This window comes from Nelumbo nucifera, chromosome 3, assembly GCF_055504915.1.
Source record: "Nelumbo nucifera cultivar China Antique chromosome 3, China Antique-T2T, whole genome shotgun sequence".
Classification (NCBI taxonomy): domain Eukaryota; kingdom Viridiplantae; phylum Streptophyta; class Magnoliopsida; order Proteales; family Nelumbonaceae; genus Nelumbo; species Nelumbo nucifera.
Window position 1 is genome coordinate 76,449,905 of NC_142651.1, and position 22,445 is coordinate 76,472,349.

Sequence of the window (22,445 nt, forward strand, 5' to 3'; positions counted from 1 at the left end):
ATCTTTGTCTCTCAGAGGAAATATGTTTTAGATCTCTTGGCTGAAACTGGAAAGCTGGGTGTCAAACCTGCGGATACACCCATTGAACAGAACCACAGGATTAGTGCAGAGTGGGGAGCTTCTTGAAGACAAAGTTATGTTCCAACGGTTAGTGGGAAAGCTCCTATATCTATGCCTCACCCGGCCAGATATCAGTTATGCCGTTAGTGTTGTCAGTCAGTACATGCATTCTCCTAGAACCACACACATTCTAGCAGCAGAAATAATACTAGCATACTTGAAGAGATGCCCGGGTAGAGGTATACTGTTCAAGAACAATGACCACATGAAGGTGGAAGTCTATATGGATGCCGATTGGGCTGGGAGTGTTGATGACAGAAGGTCTACCTCTGGATATTGTGCTCTTGTGGGAGGTAACCTGGTCTCTTGGAGGAGTAAGAAACAAAGTGTCGTCTCCCGATCTAGTGCTGAAGCTGAATACAGGTCAATGGCTAACGGAGTGGCTGAAATTCTTTGGCTGAGATCACTACTTGAGGAGTTGGGTATTGAGTATGAGAAGCCCCTGATGCTGTATTGTGATAATCAAGCGGCTATTAATATAACACACAACCCGGTGCAGCATGACAGAACTAAACATATTGAAGTTGATCGACACTTTGTACGTGAGAGGGTCTCATCACAAGAAGTGTGTCTCCCATACATCACCTCCAACATGCAGCTGGCAGATATCCTCACCAAAGCTGTACCACGGAAGAAGCTAGAGGCGGATCTATCCAAGTTGGGAATGATAAACATTTATTCCCAACTTGAGGGGGAGTGTAGAGAACACTGATGTGGACCCCACAGCTACAGTCCCACTGTGTTCGTAGGGTAGAAGATGTTCTAGTCTGCCTAGGGTTAGCTATTGGTCATTTAGTTGTTTTAGTTGTTATTTATTTCAGTCTTATTTTTTGCTCGATTTGTTATGTAAAGACTAAGGGCAGATCTGTCCTTTCCATGTAATGAGCATAACCTATAAATATTATTTAAAGTGGCAGCGGCAGAATATTAAGTTTCTGCTCCTCCTTTCAACTCTTGTGTTCTACTGCTTCTCCTCCCTTTTCCTATTCTTTCCTCCTACCTTTCTTCTTATTTTCGATCCTGAAATCCATTAGGGTTCATGACTGATAACAGTCCTGAACTTCTACTAAAAGAAAAAGGATGAAAAATTGAAGAGAAGAAGAAGAGAAGAGAGGAAGAAAAGAAGTACGCGAAGAGAGTTTCAGAAAAGAGAGAGAGTCGGTCATAATTTCTGCCGACCCTCTCTTAGTATTTATATAACTATTGGCTAACTGTAAAAGGGCACTTGAGTTGAAATAACTAACTGAAATAACTACCAACTAACACTGTCATATCTAACAGAAATATTGCTGCTATATGAACACTGTGGGGACCACATCAGTGGGGTCCACATAAGTGTTCTTTACAGTAAGGTCTCCTGCTAGTGGTAGCGGAGACTTGGGATCGAATCTCACCTGCACTTGAGTTGGGGGATGGGCTACCCCTGTTGTGTAGCCCTTGAAAAGAGTGTGGGATGGGCTATCCACACTCTTTTCTGAATTCTCTTCGATTTCTCTCTCTCTCTCTCTCTTTTCTCTTATATTCTCTGAATTTTTTCTTATTGAATTCTCATCTAGAGTATGACTGATTACGGTCTCTACAAGACAAGTCATCTTAAGTAATGAAATCTGTCTTCTGTAGCTGATAAAAAAATGGTGTCTTGCACTCAGTTCCTGGTTAATGGTTTAAGAATTTCCTTGCTGAAAGTGTCCATTGTTGAACAGGTAATGTTTGCATGTGGCAAGTACAACTTGGTTCATGAGTTTTTCAACAAGGTCTGTAAATCCTCCATTCCAAATGCTTTGAACTACAAAGGTATTTGACTGATCATTCCTCAGTAATAGATTATTTTCTTTTTCCTTCAGTGTGTACAAGCTTCTTATTTTATTGATTTCTATACAGTTCTTGTGAATACTCTTTGGAGGGAAGGTAAAGCGGATGAGGCTGTGTTGATTGTGCAAGACATGGAAAGACGAGGAATAGTGGGTTCTGCTAGTCTTTACTATGATCTTGCTCGTTGTCTTTGTAGTGTAGGAAGGTGCCAAGAAGCTCTAATGCAGGTTTGTGCTTTATCTATTATCCATCCATCCATCTATCTATGTTCTATAAGGCTAGGCATGCTGTTTAACAAACTGTGCAATCAAGTAAATGATAAAAGGAAGAGACTTTTCTTTCTTTGGTTGATGGAAGCAATTAATTATAAGTGGAAACTAGAAAATAGAAGTGGCTTTTGAACAGGGAAGGAGCTTTGTGGCAGTATAGAAATCAATTCAAACTTTTTAAGTGGCTAACAATGCCAATGCAAATCAAAATCCAATGGGTAAAACAGTGGGCTAATGGCTTGGCTGATGCTTTAACCAAGGGGTAGAAAGGAATCAATTGTTTTGGGCATGGTTGTAATATCAACATATAAGGGTTTGGAGTATGATATATGCTCTCAATGGGCGTATGAAAAGTTGTACATATCCTTACAGTTTATATTTAATAAAATTTAGTGTTAATTATCAAAAGATAAAAGAAAATAGAAGCCACAATAGTGTACAAACCATAAAGAATACCTTGTTAATCCTTTGTGTTGTTTTGTAATAATGGTTAAGTAATGTATGTATATAGGAAATGGAGTAGGTAAGCACCCATTCTTCCTGGAATATTATACATGATATGAAATCTTATTTATTATTTAACATAATATAATCTATAATGTTTTGTATATTATAAAAATCTTATTTTATATATATATATATATAGTAGAGAAAATATATATTAAGTGTTACACTATATAAAAATGCATTATGATATCATATAATGCTATATATTATAATATTATATATTATGTTGGTTCGGCTGTCTTAATTTGTTTGTTTATCTTTGTTGGGTCTTAAGTCATTAGTTATTGGGCCTAATCTTATTTAGTGTTTTATTTGACTAGGTGTTCCATCACTAATTAGGGGCATTCTAGTCTATTTATGTAACATTATGTAATGCTCTTATATATAATAGAATAGGGCTGGCTAAGAGGGAATTGCCGCCCTTCTCTTATCTTCTCCTTCTTCTTCTTCTCTTCTCATTCGGCAGCCTTATTCCAGCAAACATGGTATCAGAGCTCTAATCTTTCACCTGGTTACAGCAGCTGCTTCTTCTTCTACTCGCATCTAACTCTCTCTCTTCTTCTTTTCTATCTTGGTTACTGCAAAGAAACCCTAGGGTTGGTCGTAGAACACAGCAGGACCTGCATCTAGGGTTTCCCTTGGTTGTAGGGCCCAAGGGGAGTTAGACCCAAAAGGTGATGCCCTAATAGACACAGTACAACAGACTGTAGCCATTCGGCTAAGAGGGATCTGTGTAGAACAGATCTAGGAGGGAGGACTGATCTCAGCAGTCCTAGAACTGTTTGTGGGTAAGGTTAGAGCCTGCGATAGCAGTAATTAGCACACATTAGAAGCCAACACAGCAAGTTGCAGGCTGCGGCAGCAGTGATTAGAACACAGCAGAAGGTAGCACAATAGATTATAGTCAGCAACAACAGTAATTAGGGCACAGTACTGCAGTGTAGTACTCGGTGTTTCAGCTCTGTGATGGGTTCTCAGGACTGAGTTTACAGTGCAGCAAGTTCTGTAAGTTTGAAACAGTTCTCTATATATTGTGTTTACAGTCTTGACATTTACAAATAGGAGAAGATGTCTTCCATATCCGGGGAAGTGTCTTCTAGAGATGTTAGGGATTGTGGGAGGTCTCCTAATCTGGAGAATCCAAATCTGCACAGCCTACAGATCACAAATGTGTTGTTGGATGAGTACAACTTCAGAGAATGGTCTGTTTCAGCCATGCTCTTCATCACATCTCGGGAACTCACTGGTTACTTAGACGGGCAGAAGAAGGAACCTGAAGTGGGGAGTGCTGAATATGCAACTTGGCGCAAGAAGAATGCCACAGTTATGTCCTGGATACTTGCTTCAATGACTCCAAGAGTAGCTAGGACTGTTCATCATTTCTCCACGGCTGCCAAGATATGGGAAAAAGTGTCTAAAACCTATGGGCAAAAAAAAAATAATGCCAGAGTTTATAGACTGTATCAAGACATTGCTGCCTTGAGGCAAGGAGATATGAGTGTTGCAACATATTTTGCTACATTAGAAGGACTATGGGAAGAGCTAGATCATCACCTTATTATTGATTTGGAGAATGCCAGAGACAAGGAAAAGCATGACAAACAGGTTGAAGAGGGTAGAGCATTTAAATTTTTGGCTGGCCTAGATCCAATATATGAGAGCATAAGGTCTCAAATTCTGGGAAGGGATGAAATGCCAGACTTACATCATGTCTACTACCTTGTGAGGAATGAAGAGGTGAGAAGAAAAGAGATGCAGGTTGATACTCAAACTAAACTAGCTGAACAGTCTGTGGAACATTCGGCCCTAATCTCTACAAATCAAAGGGGGAACATGTACTCGGCCAAGAGACATCTGAAGTGCACCCATTGTGGAGGAGAACGATTGGGAGCGGTCATGAGTGTGGAGGTCTCTACTACCTTGATGCAGACATCAGTTCGGCCTTACAAACATCTGCTACTAGTAGTCAGTCCAACGTGGAGTCAATAGCTAGGTTACATCTGTGGCATGCTAGATTAGGTCATTTACCGTTTCATCATTGGAAGTGTTGTTTCCAGAATTATTTAGAGGTGTTTCAAGTCAAGAGTTAGTTTGTGAAGTCTGTCAACTATCAAAGCAATGTAGAACTGTTTATTCAACTTCTAGTAATGAAATTCAAGCTTCTTTTAACTTGGTCCATTCTGATGTTTGGGGCCCCTCTCCCATTATTTCTGTTGATGGCTTTTGATACTTTATCAGTTTTATTGATCATTATTCTCGATGCACATGGATCTACTTACTAAAAGCATGAGATGAAGTGCCGCGGGTAACCATGACATTTTGCAAAATGATTGAAACACAATTTGGCAAGAAAATCAAACAATTCAGGTCTGATAATGCTGCTGAATATTTTGAAAGGTCCTTGAATCTGTTTATGGAGGATGCTGGAATGATTCATCAGTCATCTTGTGCTAGTACCCCCCAACAGAATGGGGTTGCTGAACGCAAGAATAGACACCTATTGGAGACTGCTCGAGCCTTACTATTTCAGCACAAAGTTCCAAAAAACTATTGGTCTCAAGCAATCCTTACTACATCATATCTGATAAATCGAATGCCATCCAAGGTATTGGGGATGAAAACTCCTTTCTCTGTTTGCCCTCACCTTCCTGACTTTTCTCTTCCACCGAGAGTCTTTGGTTGTGTATGCTTTGTACATGTCAAGGATCCGAAGAAGACCAAATTGGATCCTAGGGCTACGAAGGGAATATTTTTGGGGTACTCTACTCAGAAGGGGTACAAGTGTTATGATCCAGTCACCAAGAAAAGATATGTCACAAAGGATGTAGTATTCTTTGAGTCTCAATCCTATTTTCATTCTTCCCAGAATCCTCTTCAAGGGGAGACTAGTGGGATGGAAGAGGATTCTTCTGTTCCCTCCTCTTCAAGGGGAGACTAGTGGGGAGACTAGTTGTGGTATTCCGGGTGAATCTAGTGAGGCTCCCATGGTACCAACTACTACTAGTGATGTTGTAGATGTTACTGAAGACTCCAACAAGCAACAAAGAGATATCAAAATCACCTACAACAGAAGGAAGAAGGGCCCTCTAACTCATGACAGCAACCAATTGGACTCGGATCAACCTGTCTCAGAAACTCAAGGTAATCTTATCAATTCCTCTGACTTGGATCTTCCTATTGCCCTTCGTAAGTCTACCCGTTCTTGTACTATCAGACACCCCATTGCTGATTTTGTGTCTTACTCACATTTGTCTCCTCGTTATTGTTCTTTTGTGTCTGCTCTCTCTTCTGTGCATGTCCCTACTAGGTATTTAGAGGCAGTATCTGATCCAAAATGGAAAGAGGCTATGGACAAAGAAATGAAGGCCTTAATGAAAGCAGGGACATGGAAATTAGTGGATCTACCAGAAGGGAAAGGCACTGTTGGATGCAAGTGGGTGTTCACTGTGAAGCATAGGGAGGACGGGCCCATTGAAAGGTACAAGGCTAGACTGGTAGCAAAAGGGTTTACTCAAAAAGAAGGGATTGACTACAAAGAAACCTTTGCTCCGGTAGCAAAACTCAACACAATCCGAGTTCTATTATCATTACCTGCAAATTTCTCATGGGAGCTACATCAGTTGGACGTGAAAAGCTCTATGGATCCTTCACCAGGTTATGGGTATTCATGGATCCTCCACCAGGTTATGGGTTTGGCAGGAAGGTATGTAGACTGAGAAAAGCTCTATACGGTCTTAAGCAGTCCCCTCGAGCTTGGTTTGAGAAGCTATGTGGGGCCATGAAGAAAGGGGGTTATACTCAAAGTGGGGCAGATCATACCCTGTTCATAAGGAAGAGAAATGGCAAACTTACAACACTTATTGTCTATGTGGATGATATGGTAATTACAAGGGATGATCATGAAGAGATTAAAAGACTAAAGGAGGCCTTGGCTGCTGAATTTGAGATCAAAGACCTGGGCCAACTAGGATACTTTCTTGGGATTGAAGTTGCTAGATCCAAAGAGGGCATCTATATATGTCAACAGAAATACATCCTTGATCTTCTATAAGAGACATGCATGATGGGGTGTAGGTCAGTAGATACTCCAATAGAACAGAACCATGGTCTACAAGAGTCAGTAGGAGAGGACTACCTTGATAAGGAAAGGTACCAAAAGCTGCTGGGGAAGTTGATTTACATGTTCCTCACTCGCCCTGACATTGCTTATGCTGTACATGTTGTCAGTCAGTTCATGCACACTCCTAAAATCCCTCACATGAAAGCTGTGGAAAGGATCCTCAGATATTTGAAGTCTTGCTTGGGGAAAGGGATTCTGTTTAGGAAAAACAATAAAATTGAAGTTGAAGGATATACTGATGCAGATTGGGCTGGCTCTATTGGGGACAGGAAGTCTACTTCCGGGTACTGCACCTTTGTTGGAGGAAATTTAGTTACATGGAGGAGTAAAAAACAGAATGTGGTTGCTAGATCTAGGCAGAGGTCGAATATCGAGCTATGGCTCATGGTGTTGCTGAACGTTTGTGGCTTAAGATCCTTCTTGGTGAACTTGGAATAAAGATCGAGTGCCCTCTCAGGTTGTACTGTGACAACAAGGCTGCCATCAACATTGCAAATAACCCAGTGCAACATGATAGAACGAAACATATTGAGATTTACCGCCATTTTGTCAGAGAAAGAATCGTCTCAGGAGAACTCTGCATTCCTTATACTCCCTCCGAGATGCAGATTGCAGATGTTCTAACTAAAGGGCTCGCTACAGTGAAATTCTTGGACTTACTTGGCAAGCTAAACATGATTGACATTAGTTATTGGGCCTAATCTTATTTAGTGTTTTATTTGACTAGGTGTCCCATCACTAATCAGGGGCATTCTAGTCTATTTATGTAACATTATGTAATGCTCTTATATACATAAGAATAGGGTTGGCTGAGAGGGAATTGCCGCCCTTCTCTTATCTTCTCCTTCTTCTTCTTCTTCTCTTCTCATTCGACAGCTTTATTCCAGCAAACATATTATATTAGATTAGCTTTGAGGTTTTCGTGGATCCATGTAGGGATGTCAATTTTTCCCATAAAACTGGGGCCCCGCCCTGTCCCGAATGGGGCGGGTTTTCCCTGATATTAAATGGGGACAGGGAAAATATTTTTGCTTTGAACAGGGGATGGGGATTGCATATGATTCCCCGAACCCGATGGTAAATTAGTAAAATATCCCTAGCTTGAATATTAATTTTTAAAATATCTCTAAGTTTTCTCTGAATTCCTAAAATCCTATGATCCCATAATTCCATTTCTAAATACCTCCAAATTGTCATAATCCAATTCCTAAAATACCCCCAAATCCCTATAATCTTTTTCCTAAAACATCCTGAAATAAGTGTATTTTTAGGTGGTTGCCTCGGGGTGGGGAAAATTCAGGGATTCCCTGTCCCCGATGGGTAGTGGGTGACCCACCCCACCACCATGGATGGGGAGGGGATAGGTTGGGGAGATGGAGGAAAGAATGAGAGTGTTACAGACCAGCTTGGTTGGCAGAGTTGGGAGAAATGGAGGTGGAGAAAGTTGAAACTTGGGTGATCTTGGAACGGTGAAATGAAAAAGTCATGGGGGTTAGAATGCTTAACAGATGTCTGATGCTGTTCATGTTTCACACTAGGCAGTATGTGGAGTGGGTTTTAAAGTCAGAAAGTTCTTTGAATAGAGATACAGATATGAGATTAAATTGGTTGTTACCGACAACAGGGGAAATCTCTGCAGGTAGGAGATGTTTGGTTTGGATTGGGGTGGCGGGTATCCTCTGTATGCATGGAGCATCTTAACCTTAGAATAAATTGGAAATCACTTTGGCAGATTCCTGAAGTTTGACGATAAGAACCGATTATGGGAGAAATTGGACCTGGAAAGAATATTGATTGAGGTGGCAGATACTTCTGTTATTCCAAATAAGTTGGGCTTTATTTTTCAGGGGAAAGGTATGTTTTGAGAGGAGAATCATAGTCAAAGAAGAAGATGGGACGTATCTAAGAATGGAGGGGGAGGGTTTGAGTGGAGCATGAGAGAATGAAGATGAAATAATGGGAAAGGAAGCGGTGGGAGGAACTGGAGTTGAAGGGGGGCCTGGTTTCAGATCAGAGAAGAAGGTGAAGGGGGAGAGGAACTTGAAGAGTTGTTTGGAGGAAAAAGAAGGTGAGGTGGCAGATTCGAAGGGGAGAGAAGCTGACATGGATGGAGTTGGGATGTGTGGGTCATTGAATGGAAGGCAAGTGGTGGGTGATTTGTGTAAGATATTGGAAGCTCAATAGTTGGGTGAAGGGTGGGGGAAGGAGATAAGGAATTGGCAATAGTAGGTGGGTTTATGAGGAAATTGAGAGGTTGGGTCCACTTTTTCAAGAAAATGAATAAGGATTTTAAAGGGAGGAACTGGAGGGATAAGTTACAGGTTGTGAGGGGCATTTGTGGAAAGACAAAACAATTCTTGATGGGTTCAAGAGTCCAAAATGTTAGAGAGAATTGAAGAGGGTTGGGGAAATTGAAGGATGAGTAGGTGTGTCGTAACAAGGTTCGAGAAAGATATCTCAATATAGAAGGAAGGAAAATGAAGGTTCCTGTGAATGATCCCCATCGAAGAGGTGTTCAGCAAGATGGAAACAAGGAGAGAGAAGGTCACACTAGGGAAGGTTATTGGTTGAAGCTCAGTTGTTGAACATTCAAATTGATGCTGGGAAACTAGCCTTGAGCATCAGAGATGCCTCAAATCGAGTGATTCAAATGGTCTATGAAGCTAAGGTGGAGGGTGCAGATAGAGCAACTGATCTTTGAGGTAAGTTTTGTTCCTCCTCTGCCTGGGCTGGAAGTTTCCAACAAGGGGATTAGGGATGAAGAAGAGGGTGATTAGGGAAGTTGGAGGGTAGTGCTTCCGTGTGGGTTCAAGGAGCCTTGAATAGAGTTTTCCTATTGGAAGTTGGACTTTGGGAACGTGAGGATTTTCTTTGTCAATGCTTCATCATATAGTTTTCAAGGTGCCAAGGTGAACCTAGGCGATAGGGAGTCACCTGGTTGCCTAGGCACCCGCCTAGGCATCACTTAATGTCTACAAAAGAATAGAACAAAAAGGGGATGATTGTGAAGGGCAGAGTCCCTATTCTTGTCTTAGAAGAAAGAAAAATCTCAAGGGCAGAGCCCCTGTTTTAGTTAAAAAAAGGATGGAGAAGAATTTTTCTTGCAAAAAATAAAAAAATAAAAAAAGAAGAAAAAGGACTGGACCCCTGTTTTTTTGTTCTAGAAGGAGGAAAGAAGAAGGGGCCGAGCCCTTGGCTTCATCTCACCCCCACCCCCACCCCCCCTACCGCCCCCCCCCCCCAAAAAAAAAAAGAAAGGGTGGAGCCCCTGTTCTAGCCTGCCCCTATTTTTTGTTCCAAGAAGAAGAACAAGAGGAAGGAGGAGCAGAGCCCTGAACCCCTAATTTTGTTATGAAAAATAAAAAGAAGGAGAGGTGCCCATATTTTTTCTTTTGTTCTGCAAATGCTTGATTTCTCTAGTTTCTTCAAAGATGTAGAACGTGCTTCACTTGGAACCTTGACGGGGATATCTATCGAACTTGTTTCTTCTTCAGGGTCTATGAATATCTATCTATAAGAAACCCTAAAAAAATAAGAAGCTAATGAAAAATTTATTATCTTATGAAAGAAATAAAAATAATGATTCGGTGTATTGTGCCTATCTTTATATTATTGACTTAAAATATCAAAATATAAGAAATATATATGGAATTTTAATGAGGTGAGCCCCAAAAAGCATTGACTCGCCTAGATGCCCACCTAGGCATTGCCTTGACAACTATGCTTGACCATGCGTTTCTATCCATATGTGTTCAAGGTTGGGAGATGGTCTTCTCTCACTTGGCATAGTCTGCAGAAGGTGTGGGTCAAGAAGATGGAGGGGAGCAAATTGCTTCTCATTTTCTACTCTGAAGAAGAAGAAGCCTGTGGAGTTTTGCTTTATGGAAAAAATAGTTACAGTGGCTGTCATTTCTCTTTGTCTCAATGGAACCCAATGGGCTGTTTTGAGAGGCAGAGTTGTGGTTACAGGTGCTAGTGGGTTCGTATATTCGGAGTTCCACCTCATTGACTGTGCCCTTAAGTGTTCAAAGAACTAGGGAAATGTTTTTGGGGGTTTTATAGCACCAGACCCTACCAACCTCTCCTGGAGTAACATTGAATCTCTTTGGTTGCTTGTTTGGTGCAGAGTTATGAGGCATATTCCTAAAACTACATAGCTAGTTATTTGGGGAGTGAGGTATCTCTTGAGGATAGTGGTGGAGGACAAAGAGGTTTAAGATTGTAACTTGGTTCGGGTCCATCCCCAGTGGGACTTCGATCTAGCTGCCCCCGACTCATTTCACCCATTAAGTTCAAAGAAAGTTTGTTCGAAGTACCCTAGCGCGAGGAGCTTCCCCTTTGGGGCAAATCCTTATCTGGGAAAGTCTGATCAGACTACTTAAGAGAGGTTTTTTGATATCTCTGCTTCTCTGTTAGGGGTAGTTGTAAATGTTGATGGCGGCGACCAAGAAACAAGAGAAGGCATCAAGTGCCAAGTTCAGTGTTTGACGTTGGAAATCCTATGATTGCTTCAGTGGTAAGTGGTTTGTTATCAACTTCTACTTCGGTGAATGATCCACAACTTGCCACAATGGGGGTTCTGCCTTTTTCAGATGTTAGAGTGCACTGTTCAAAATTTGAACAAGCGCTTCCTTTTCGGTCTGTGTGGAGTAGGGAGGAGTTTTGGGGTTCGTTCATAGGCAGGATCCGTACTCAGCCCCATTTCCTTAGGGTGGATCCTATTTCTATTTGTAAACCATTCGAGCTTCATCATTCCTCTTGGGTCCCTCATCTGTTGGACCCATGCCCAGCCCAGTTCTAAAAAGTTCACTGACTTCTATGACATGGTGGTAACAAAACCTCCCTCTAGAGGCTTACGTAGCTCAAGAGGCAGGGACAGAAAGAGGCAGAGGTAAACTGTCAGTCTGTGCTTAGGCTTGGCGTGGTGCTGTTTTCTTCCCGTTCCAGATGTGTGTTTTGTCTATTTTCTGACTGTTCTTGGAGTTGGCTAGGGTCACTAAGTGCCCATCTTTTTTGGGCATTTTTGGGGCCTGGGCTTGTAGTGAGGTTTTATCTTTTTGGGTTTTGGCCTGGTCCTGGTCCAAATTGTTTTTGGACTGAATCTCATTTTTTCTACTCTAGCGTGCTTTTTGTTTGGGGAGATTCTTTCTCTATTTGCTGTATAAAACTTATATACCTTTTTCTTTCTGTTAAAAAAAAAGGGTGATTGGGGAAGCATGTCGAAGAGAAATAATTGGGGAGGCCGGGAGGGTGGCAAGCTCGAGCAATAGCGCAAGGTGTATAACCGGAAGAGAAGACTTCCGATTCAAGGAAGTGGAGGGATTGGGGCTTGAAGGGGGGAAGTGGAAGATAGGGAGCAGTGGGGAGGAAATAAGGGAAGAGAGGTGACAGAGGGCCTTGAGAAAGATGGATTTTAGGTAAGGAAAACACTATTGAGAGGAGGGTGGATATTGAGCATTTAGTGGAGAGATAGGTGGTTGTGGGAAAGTCACTTGGATTGTTCTTCTTGGGTGGGGAGAGGGTGGTTAGAAAGACAATAAACACTTTTAAAGGAATAGGAGGGAAGAAGGGCAGGAAGAGGGCTTTGTTAGAGGTGTAAAACAGCATTAGGCTCGTGGGCTTTTCTGGGCCGTGCCGCCCTTCCCAAGGATAATTTGGGGGGTTGGCCTGGCATGGCCCCCGGCCCAAGACCGTGCTGGCCTGTGCCGTGCTGCGGGCTTGGGTTGTGTAGTGGGCCTAGGTTGTGCTGGGCTGGGCCTTGGGCGTTGGCTGAACTGGGCCAGACTGCTTTTTTTTGTTTTTTTTTGACATTTTTGATTTTTTTTATTTCTTTTCTAAGTAAAACTACAATATTTAACTTTCCTTTGGGAACTATTTGAAAAATAAGAAATCTAACAAAGAAATGAAAAAAAAATACTTAACCAAATAAGAAGTCAAAGAGACAAAGAGACAAAGACTCAAAGTGAATAACAAATTGGAAGAAAAATAGGAATTTTGTTTCATTTAAATTTGAATGATACAAAGCATACAATGGTTCGATGAATGAAATATGAAAATTGGAAAATGAAATAAATTAATAAAATATGAAAAAATACAATATAGTTACAAATTGAAAATAAAAATTACATTATTAAATAATATCAAATAAATTAAATAAAATTAAAAGAAATTTTACAATAATTTGAAAAAATGCTATACAACTATTGAATAAAAATTTTACATTATTAAATAATATCAAATAAATTAAATAAAAATTACATTATTCTTGACTTTGATCATCTGATTCAAGTGAAACATCAAGTGTAGTGTCATGTCCTCTGTCTTGTAATCTATCTTAAGCACCCAACCAATCTTTAAAGCTGATGCACATCTTTAGACTTTCATCATTCATACAACTTCTCTTGTCGTCCAACACCCTATTACCTGCACTAAAACAAGACTCTGATGGAACTGTAGACACCGAAGGGGTTAGTAGATCACGTGCCATGGTGGCGAGAATTGGATAATTTTTTGCATGTTCACTCCACCAGACTAGCTGTTCACTTCACCCAAAATGCATGTTCACTTTACCCAAAATGCCCCCCAAACTAGATGTTATATAGCTGTTGGGGGGAATTTGTGTCATTCTTTCTGCCCCCAAAACCAAAATACATAAATACCCCCTATATATCTGTTTATAGCTGTTGGGTGGGTATTCTTGTAAAACAACCCCCCAAAAAGCTGAAACTAGCCATTGGGGATCACTGGACGGGCCAAGCACGGCCCGCTACGGGCCCTCGGGTCGTGCCGGCACATGGGCCATAGGCAGCACAGCATGCACAACTGTGTTGCGTTGTGCTGGCCCGTGGACCTGGAACCCCGGGCCCAGCACGACCTGGACCATCGTGTCGGGTGTGGCATGGCCTGCGTGCCGCCTTGTTGTGCCGGCCCAAATTCAGGCCGGGCCGTGGGCGGCACAACCTGATTTACACTTCTAGGCTTTGTCGAGGAAGGCACTTGAAGGTCAATAAGGAAGGGGTGGGGTGATTGAAGGCGAAAATGAAACTGCTGTCTTGGAATTTTAAGGGTTTGAGAGAAGGAAGAAGAGTTTCGGTGAGGAATGCGTTGAGAAAGCATAATCTAGATATTGTGTTGTTGCAAGAAACGAATATGGAAAATCCTTTGACTTTAAGTTTGAAGAATGAAATCTGGGTTTTAGTAATGGGGAGTGGGTGGAGTTTAATGCAAAGAGCCTATTGGGTGGGGTGGTGGTTATTTGAGATGCAAGGGTCCTTTGTGATGATTCGGCCTGCCTTGGAATTCTGTCTGTCTGAGATTGGTTATGTAGAAAGCAGTAGAAAAGTGGAAGAAAGAGAGAAAGAGAGAAGGGAGTAAATCTGGTTCGAACTGGAAGTGTCAACATAACCTTCTCCCAGTTGGCCAAATAGTACTTATATTATTAAAAATAATTGAAAAGACATATGTGCCCTTATTTAAGTGAGGAGCACTGATTCCAACACAACATTACAGATCAGCAACATTAATCTAGGTAAAAAGACAGAAATACCCCTACATTAACATCCTTAAAATGGTTGTTTGAGATCCGAGGGTCCCCAAACCTCCTTGCCACTATTCTATTTTGGTTAATGAATTTGTTAGAGATTTCTTTCCAGCTCGGCGAGGTTGGAGGCATGGTGATCCTTTCTCACCCTTTCTCTTCATCCTAGTAGCGGATGTGTTTAGTAGAATGATCTTAAAGACTGATAGGGAGACTATAATAAAAGGATGAAAGATTAGAAGAAATAGGACCCCATTTACTCATCTACAGTTTGCTGATGATATTATAATCTTCTGTGAGGGCGGAGAACAAAATTTGGTAAGGAATTTGAAGGAGTTGGTGAAGAATTTTGAGCTTATCTCTAATATGAAAGTCGACCTTGATAAGATCTGCATAGCAGGAATCAACTTGGAGGACGAGGAACTGGACTTTGCTGTAGATATTTTAGAGTGTCCTATTGCTAGTTGGCTTTTGACCTACCTAGGACTTCCTCTAGGTGCATACCCTAAGGAGAGTAGATTTTGGAACCCCATAGTGGATAGATGTGCAAAGAAACTGACAACTTGGAAGAGGAATTATGTATCTTTGGGAGGAAGGATTACTATGATTAAATCCATGCTTGCTAACTTTCCTATCTATTTCCTATCAGTTTTTAGAATCCCCCAAAAAGAAGCCAAGAAAATTGAAAAGATTGGGGGACTTTTTGTGGGAGCCAGGTGATGGAAGGAAGGATTATCTGGTTAAATGGGAGGTTGTGTGTAGAAATCTTCAACAAGGAGGTTTGGGAATTGGTAGTGTGGTTAAAAAGAACAGGGCTCTACTAGGGAAATGACTTTGGAGGTGGCCGATGGAAAGGGATAGATTATGGCATGAAGTAATAGCTAGAATACATGGAAGGTTTTGGAAATGGTTGGGATGCAGGCTATCTACCAGAGCTACTTTGGCCTTGCCTTGGAAAGCTGTCCATAGCGTTCTACCTCACTTTCTTTGTTTCGTCAGGTATGATGTTTTCTCTGGAGCTTTTGTTAAATTTTGGGAGGATACTTGGGTTGGTTCTTGTCTATTAAAGGAGCTTTTCCCCTCCTTGTACTCTGTTTCTTTGTACAAAAATGAGTGTGTCAAGATTTGTTGTTCCTCCAATACATCCCGTGAGCCTTCGCTGGGACGTAGGTTTCCATAGAGGTCTTAGGGATAACAAACTTTTAGATTGTGCAGATCTTCTACAACTCCTTTAGGAGGTTTGCTTGGACCCCGGTAAACCTGATAAGCATATTTGGGCCCCCAACCCCAAGGGTTTGTTTTCTTGTGCTTCTTTGTTCAAGAGCTTTTATGATTACTTAGCTTCTACCTTTTCCTTTAAGAGTTTTGGTAAAGACCCATTCCACTCAAAGGAAGAGCTTTGTGCTGGGATGTAGTTCACAGGAAGATAAATATTATGGACTTGCTACAAAAGAGAAGACCTAATTCTTATCTCTTCCCTAACTGGTGAGTCTTGTGGAAATCCAGTAATCAGAGTTGTTTTCATTTATTGATTTCTTTACTCTTTGTTGCAGATATTTGGCTTTGGTTTTTTTCTTTGTTTGGGTGTAGGTGGACTTTACTAACGGAGGTTAATATGTTATTTGATCCCTCCTTGTTTACTTGGCCAAAGAAAAGAGGGAGGATAATATGGAGACATGTTAGAACAACCTTGATTTGGACCATCTAGGAAGAGAGCAATGTAAGAATATTCTTAGAAAAGGAGAGAAGCAAGGAAGAAATAGGGATTTGTGTGATCCATTGGATCAAAACTCTAGACTTGTTTTCCTAGTTTTCTTTTGATGATATTTGGTGGAATTGGGAAGCAATTGCTAAAATCTCTAAGAGGAAGGACAGAATGAAGGTTGTTTGGGCTCCACCAATTGAAGGTTTTGTTAAATTGAACTTTGATGGGAGTAAATGGGGTAATCCAGGTCCTTCAGGAATAGTTGGGGTTTTGAGAGATGGAGAAGGTAAACTTATAGCACATTAGCACTTTTTTTCCTGGCCTTACGGGTATGGGTGACTCCTTCAAAGCAGAACTGCTTGCAACAATCCAAGGGGTGCAGATAGCTAGTGAGCTAAACTTGACAAATGTGGTGATTGAAGGGGACTCAAAAGTGGTGATAGAATGGATAAAAAATCCAGTCTATAATTTGGTGCTACCAGAGTGAAATGAAAAAATTTACATGGCTAACCAGGAATATGAACTTGAGGATACAGTGGGTAAGGAGATCAACAAATGGGATGGTGGATGCTTTGGCTAAGTAAGGGGTGGAGAGGTCTATTTTGTTCAGGGCACACTTGTAATTTGATTTCTTTTATGCATGAGAAGTAGCAGTTCGTGCCTCTTTAAGGGATGCTTGTAAAGATATTACATAAAAATTTATTAATAAAATTCATTTGTTTATCAAAAAAAATATTGTGGAAAGAATTGAGAGGAGATTGGTTTATTAGAAGCGTCTTATCAAGCTTTCCAACATATTGTTTATCATTGTTAAGGGTGCCATCATAAGTTGCAAAGAGAGCGGGGAAAATTCAAAGGGATTTCTTATGGGAAGGAGTGGGAGGGGGGGGGAGGCAAGAAGTTTCATTTGGTTAAGTGGGAAAAAGTTTATAAACCAAAGGAGGGGATGGTGTTTGAGGTTTGGGAGGGTGAGGGTGTTTAATAAGGCATAAAGGAACAATAGATCTTTTATTACTTACAGGATAATAGTTTCTACAATGCTTTGAAAACTCACATGGCTCACAATGTAAACTAGTGTTTTAAAAGGCGTGGGATGTGTATATTTGGAGGTGCACCTCTAGGCGAGGTTCCCCCAAAACGCCCTAAGGTGTATGCTAGAGGCGTTGACATCATTGAGGCATATGCCTTGTACGCCTCATGCACACCTTATATAAAAAGATGGAAAAAGGAAAAAAGAAAGAAAAAAGAAAAAAAGGAAAGGAAAAGAAAAGAGAGGGAAGAAAAAGAAAAAAAAAGAAAGAGAAGAGAAAAAGAGAAAAGAAAGAAAAGGAAAAGAAAGGGAAGGAAAGAAAAGATAAGGGGAAATGAAATCCCCCCTTTTAACTAGTGCTATGCATCTTCATTCTTTGTAATATAAAAGATTTTTATTAAAAATAAAGAAAATGAGATCCTCCTTCCTCTTCTTCCTCCTCCCCTTCCTCCTCCTCATCCCCTCCTCTTAGGATGCTTACACCTCCTTGTATTCAGGAGGCTTACGCCTCTTACTTTCTGAACTACACCTCACACCTCTAGGTAGTGTAATGCCTCGCGTCACGCCTCCACGTTTTAAAACATTGATGTAAGCTGGACAGATTTATTCCTTTAAATATAGTTGGAAACAAAAGACTCAATGAAGAAAAGGAAAGATGACCCTGACGATAGTGACAAAACATATCACAATTAACTGACTGACACATTTGATCCAAAAATTGTTCTTTGAGGTGGTACTTGATTTGGCTCAGGCATGTCCAACAGGTATATCCCATTTGCCTCATAGCCAGTCCTAATCACCTTCTGAGATTTCATGTCATGAAAAACACAATAAGAATGAAAGAAGGTTGCACTATAATTCAAGGATTTTGTCAAATTACTAACTAAAAGGAGGTTATTATCAAGCTTAGGTGCATGAAGGATTGAAGATAAAGTGGGGGTGTCCAAAGTTTTGATGTCTCCCTTGCTTGAGATGGGAGCAAGAGAGCCATTAACAAGGGAAATTTTGTCTTGTCCAGATAAGAGATGGTAGGTAGTAAATAAATGGGACATACCGGTCATACAATTGGCACTAGAATTTATTATCGAAGGGATCCTATAATTACCTAAGAAACATGGTTCACAATGTCACAAATATCTGAGTGGGCATAAGGTAAAGAAGAACCACTCCTTGAGGAAGTAGGAGCTGTAGTAGTAGACTCTAAGTGGCTGATGATGGGACCATACTTCTCATACTCTACTTTGGCAGCTGCAAGTTGTTCCCTCACAAAATTCTCATTGCTAGGCCCTTTTTCTCATTCTTAGAAGAGGTGGTTGCATTAGCATTGCCATCTTTCCCACTCCCATTTCTTCTTGCAATTATCATTGTTCTTGAATTTAGGAGGCAAGAACTTTAGATGTAGCTTTCAACATGTGTCTTTTGTGTGTTTGGGCTTCTTAAATTATTAACACACGATATCTTTCTTCTCAATGGTAACCCTTGGCTTCATTCTGGCATTAGCAAAGTGATTTACTAGAGCTTCCACAATTTGGACTGGTTTGCTACTCTCCTTACTACTAACCATAGCATAAACTTGAGATAGGGTCACCTCATCCTTCGCTAGAATATTTTTTTTGACAAAATCATATTCAAAATTGAGTCCAATAAGGAACTCAAAGACCCAATTTCTCTCCACGAACTTCCTATGAGTCTTAGAATCTTTCGTGCATCCCCACACAATAGTTTCCATCAAATCAATCTCCTTCCAAAGAGATTTTAGCCTTGAGAAGTATGTGGCTAAGGGCTTCTCCCCTTGTCTTAGATTATTCACATCATTCTTTAGTTTGTAAGCCCTAGCAGCATTCAACTTCTGGGAATAAGTTTCCATAACATTGTCCTGCTCCTCCCTTGCAGTATCCATCCATAGGTAGTGTTGGCTGATATGAGGTTGCATGGAATTTATTAGTCAGCCTACAACTATGTAGTTTTCCTACATCCAATTCTCATAGGCTGAGTCATCCTCCTTGGGTTTCTTCTTACTCCCAGTGATGTGCTCCCATTTCCCTCTACTGCTGACATTGATCTTTATTGATTGAGACCATGCCACATTATCGGTTCATCTAACTTCGCTATGGTTACTGCTCTTAATAGAGTCTCCACAAACCATCCATTGCCGAACCTAGAGCTTGTAGGTTGTTTTGTCTCACTTCCAATTTGCTCCATTAGCTAAATGGAAACAAACAAAAACAAAAATAGGGTACTACTAATCAAGAACCATTGACCTGAAGCCAAACCTACTTGTTAATCACCCCAAACTAGGGTTTCATAGAATTTGGCAACCAAGGAGAAAGAGAGAAAGTGAATCTACTCCTACCAGGAACTCTAGAACCCTTTCCAACATTAATCGATCTCAATGTAGGTCAAGAAACTTCCCTTCAAGCCCTAAGCGCTAGTTTAAAACTGTCTCTAGACCCCTTAATACAATTTCTCCAATTAGCTAGGTTTTCAGGAAAATCTCCAAGAACCTCCCCCGATTGGGTTGTATAAGTTGTCAATCAATCAACCAATCAATTCTCCATACACACTGTGTATGGGCCTAAATGAAGAAACTGAAGCAGTTGGGAACCTGTTTTGATACCAAGTTGTAAATACACCTGCAATAAATCTGAAAATAAACCAAAAGAAAGAAGAGAAAGAAGGAAGAAAGAAAAGAGCTTATCTTTCCTCTTTTTAGTCTCCTAAAACACTTTTATTAGATCTAATTGTAATTTAGATATACAAGGATGCCCTTAGTAGGGCGGCTAGCTCAATAAAGATAATAAGATTGCAAACCAAGGCCCATAATTAAGGCCCACTAATAAAACATAAACACCACTACAATAAAAGAAAAGAATTAAGGCCCAGTCAGCTCAGTATCTCTATAGAAAAGGTACAGGTTATGCACTTCACATCCTTTCTTACAATGTGTCTTACTCTTCTTTGTCACCTTCACTTCATTCTTTTGTGTCTAGTATTTCCTTTGTCTCCAAACCCCATAGTGTGTTTGAGGTTATGGGAAAGCCCAAGTGGAAGGCAGCCGTGGTGGACTAAATGTATAATTTATTAAAGAATGAGGCCTATGAGTTATTAAATCTTTCCAATGGAAAGAAATCCATTGGATGTAAATGGGTTTTTATTGTCAAAGCATAAGGCTGATGGATTGGTTGATAAGTACAAGGCCATTTTGGTTGCCATAGGCTACATTTAGAATTACAAAATGGATTGTATATAATTTCAACAAATCTCCTTGAAAACATAGGTTCTACTTGTAAGACAAGTAGAGGCTGACCTTGTAAGGTGTGGGACCCACTAAGATATCAGTCCAAAATTAAATTTAAATAAAACCCAGCACTCTAAGAATATGGGACCCACTATGGCCAAATTCTCTATGTCTAACATAGTAGATCATCGACAAGTGTATTGCGCTCTAAAATCGGCCAATATCATGTGTCTAGGTTTCGACCATCCTATGAGCCTAGATCTCTTAATTTGAATTGATAAATGTCCATCAGGTATTAGCCCAATCAGACATTTGCTGATAATCTCCCAGCCAATAGTATCAAAACATTGTTGATAGGGAAGGACCACTTCCCTAGCTGGGAAGCAGTGTCACACTTTGCTCAGATGGATTTTGTGATTAAAACCATTTGCAATCCCCTTTTCAAAATAAACCATTTATTAATATAAATGCGTTTTGCAAATCTGGTTTCAGAACAAGTTGAAATCCATTGCCAATAGTTTTAGGTTTCCATTAGAGAGTAAACGGGGATATTCTTTTTTTTTTTCAACAAAGTGACTGAACCTATGACAATGATCACTCACTCAACTACCCTTTTGATCTACTTCAACATACCAAGGTATTTGACCCCAGAATGATCTCATTGGTTGGCATATCAAAAGCAGACTTGTCTATACTGAGTGCAATATCATCATCAAGTTAGGAGATCTTATGCAATTTTCGAGATTGATCCACCAGTATCCAAGATCCAAGATTAAACTAGAAATGGTCCCATTTAGTTTTTTTAAAACGCCCACTTCTTGTACCTTAGGTCCAACATGAGCAGTTGAAACAAACTACTCTACCAGTTCAGGAGTACAAGAATGTCAACCCGCATTACAAACTACTCAAGTTTGTTCATTGGTTTATTCTTGAATGTGTATTCAACTTAGGAGGCCTCTTAGGTTCAGAACTAAGAAACGAAAAAAGATGGATCATTGTAACATATACAAAAGAGAAGCCAGTTGAGATTGTTTTCATCATTTAAGAGGGTTTATTGTTGACATAGAAGATCCCTTATGTGAATTTAGCTTCATTGTGGAGCCACCTGCTCGATGTTGTTAGTTGTAATATTCAAACATTAGCTGTATTCATGGTACATATTTTTGTTGAGTATGGCATAATTTGCAAAATAAGGGAAATTATGTTATTCCAATATTATTAGTATCTAACCTAAAGAGGCTGGGAAATTAGAATGTCTTAGCCATTCATTTAAAACGTTCTTTCTTTTTTATTCTCTTCTTCTTCCTTTCTCTTATTTTCTCTCTTCTAATCTGCATAGCTTTCATAGTGAAATCCTTCTGTTCTACAGATTGACAAGATATGTAAGGTGGCAAATAAGCCTCTGGTCATAACTTACACAGGATTGATTCAAGCTTGTTTGGACTCTGGAAATGTTCAAGATGGAGCTTACATCTTCAGTGAAATGCGCAAATTGTGCTCCCCAAACCTGGTGACTTGTAATATAATGCTAAAAGCTTTTGTGAAAAACGGAATGTTTAATGAAGCAAAAGATCTATTCCAACAGATGTGCGATGGCAGCAGTAACATTAGCAGCAAAGCTGATTATGCGAACAGAATAATACCTGATGATTACACATTTAATACTATGCTAGATGCGTGCACTGCAGAGAAGAAGTGGGATGATTTCAAGCATGTCTATCAAAGGATGCTGGATCATGGCTTCCATTTCAACAAAAAACGCCACCTTCGGATGATCCTCGAGGCTTCTAGATCCATAAAGGTATTCTTTGGTTCTCATATTCCAATGAAATTTAGAAACCTTGACTGCACCTGGGTGGATATGCATATGGATTCTTGAACCCATTACATAGTAGTACATATGAGTTCGTGACTTCATATGTGCATGGAGTAATCCACAAAGTTGCATATCCCATGTAAATATTTCCCAATTTAATTCAACTAAACTAAGCCTTGTCCTAGTTACATGGGTTTGGTTAGATGAATCCTGTTCCACTATTCCACTCTATTCAGCAGCAGAACAATTATTTTGCAAAATTGATTGAGAAATAAAGGAGAAAAAGTGAAA

General features: G+C 40.3%; 1 protein-coding gene across 1 annotated transcript in view; it reads left to right on the plus strand.

Moving 5' to 3' along the window:
- The window catches only part of EMB2279 (pentatricopeptide (PPR) repeat-containing protein), an 89,449-nt gene that overhangs the window by 44,751 nt on the left and 22,253 nt on the right, over window positions 1–22,445 (plus strand). The window contains exons 6-8 of the mRNA XM_010276729.3: window positions 1,824–1,914; window positions 2,002–2,159; window positions 21,708–22,139. Of these exons, the coding sequence (XP_010275031.2) occupies window positions 1,824–1,914; window positions 2,002–2,159; window positions 21,708–22,139 (681 nt within the window). The remainder of the gene's footprint in view (window positions 1–1,823; window positions 1,915–2,001; window positions 2,160–21,707; window positions 22,140–22,445) is intronic.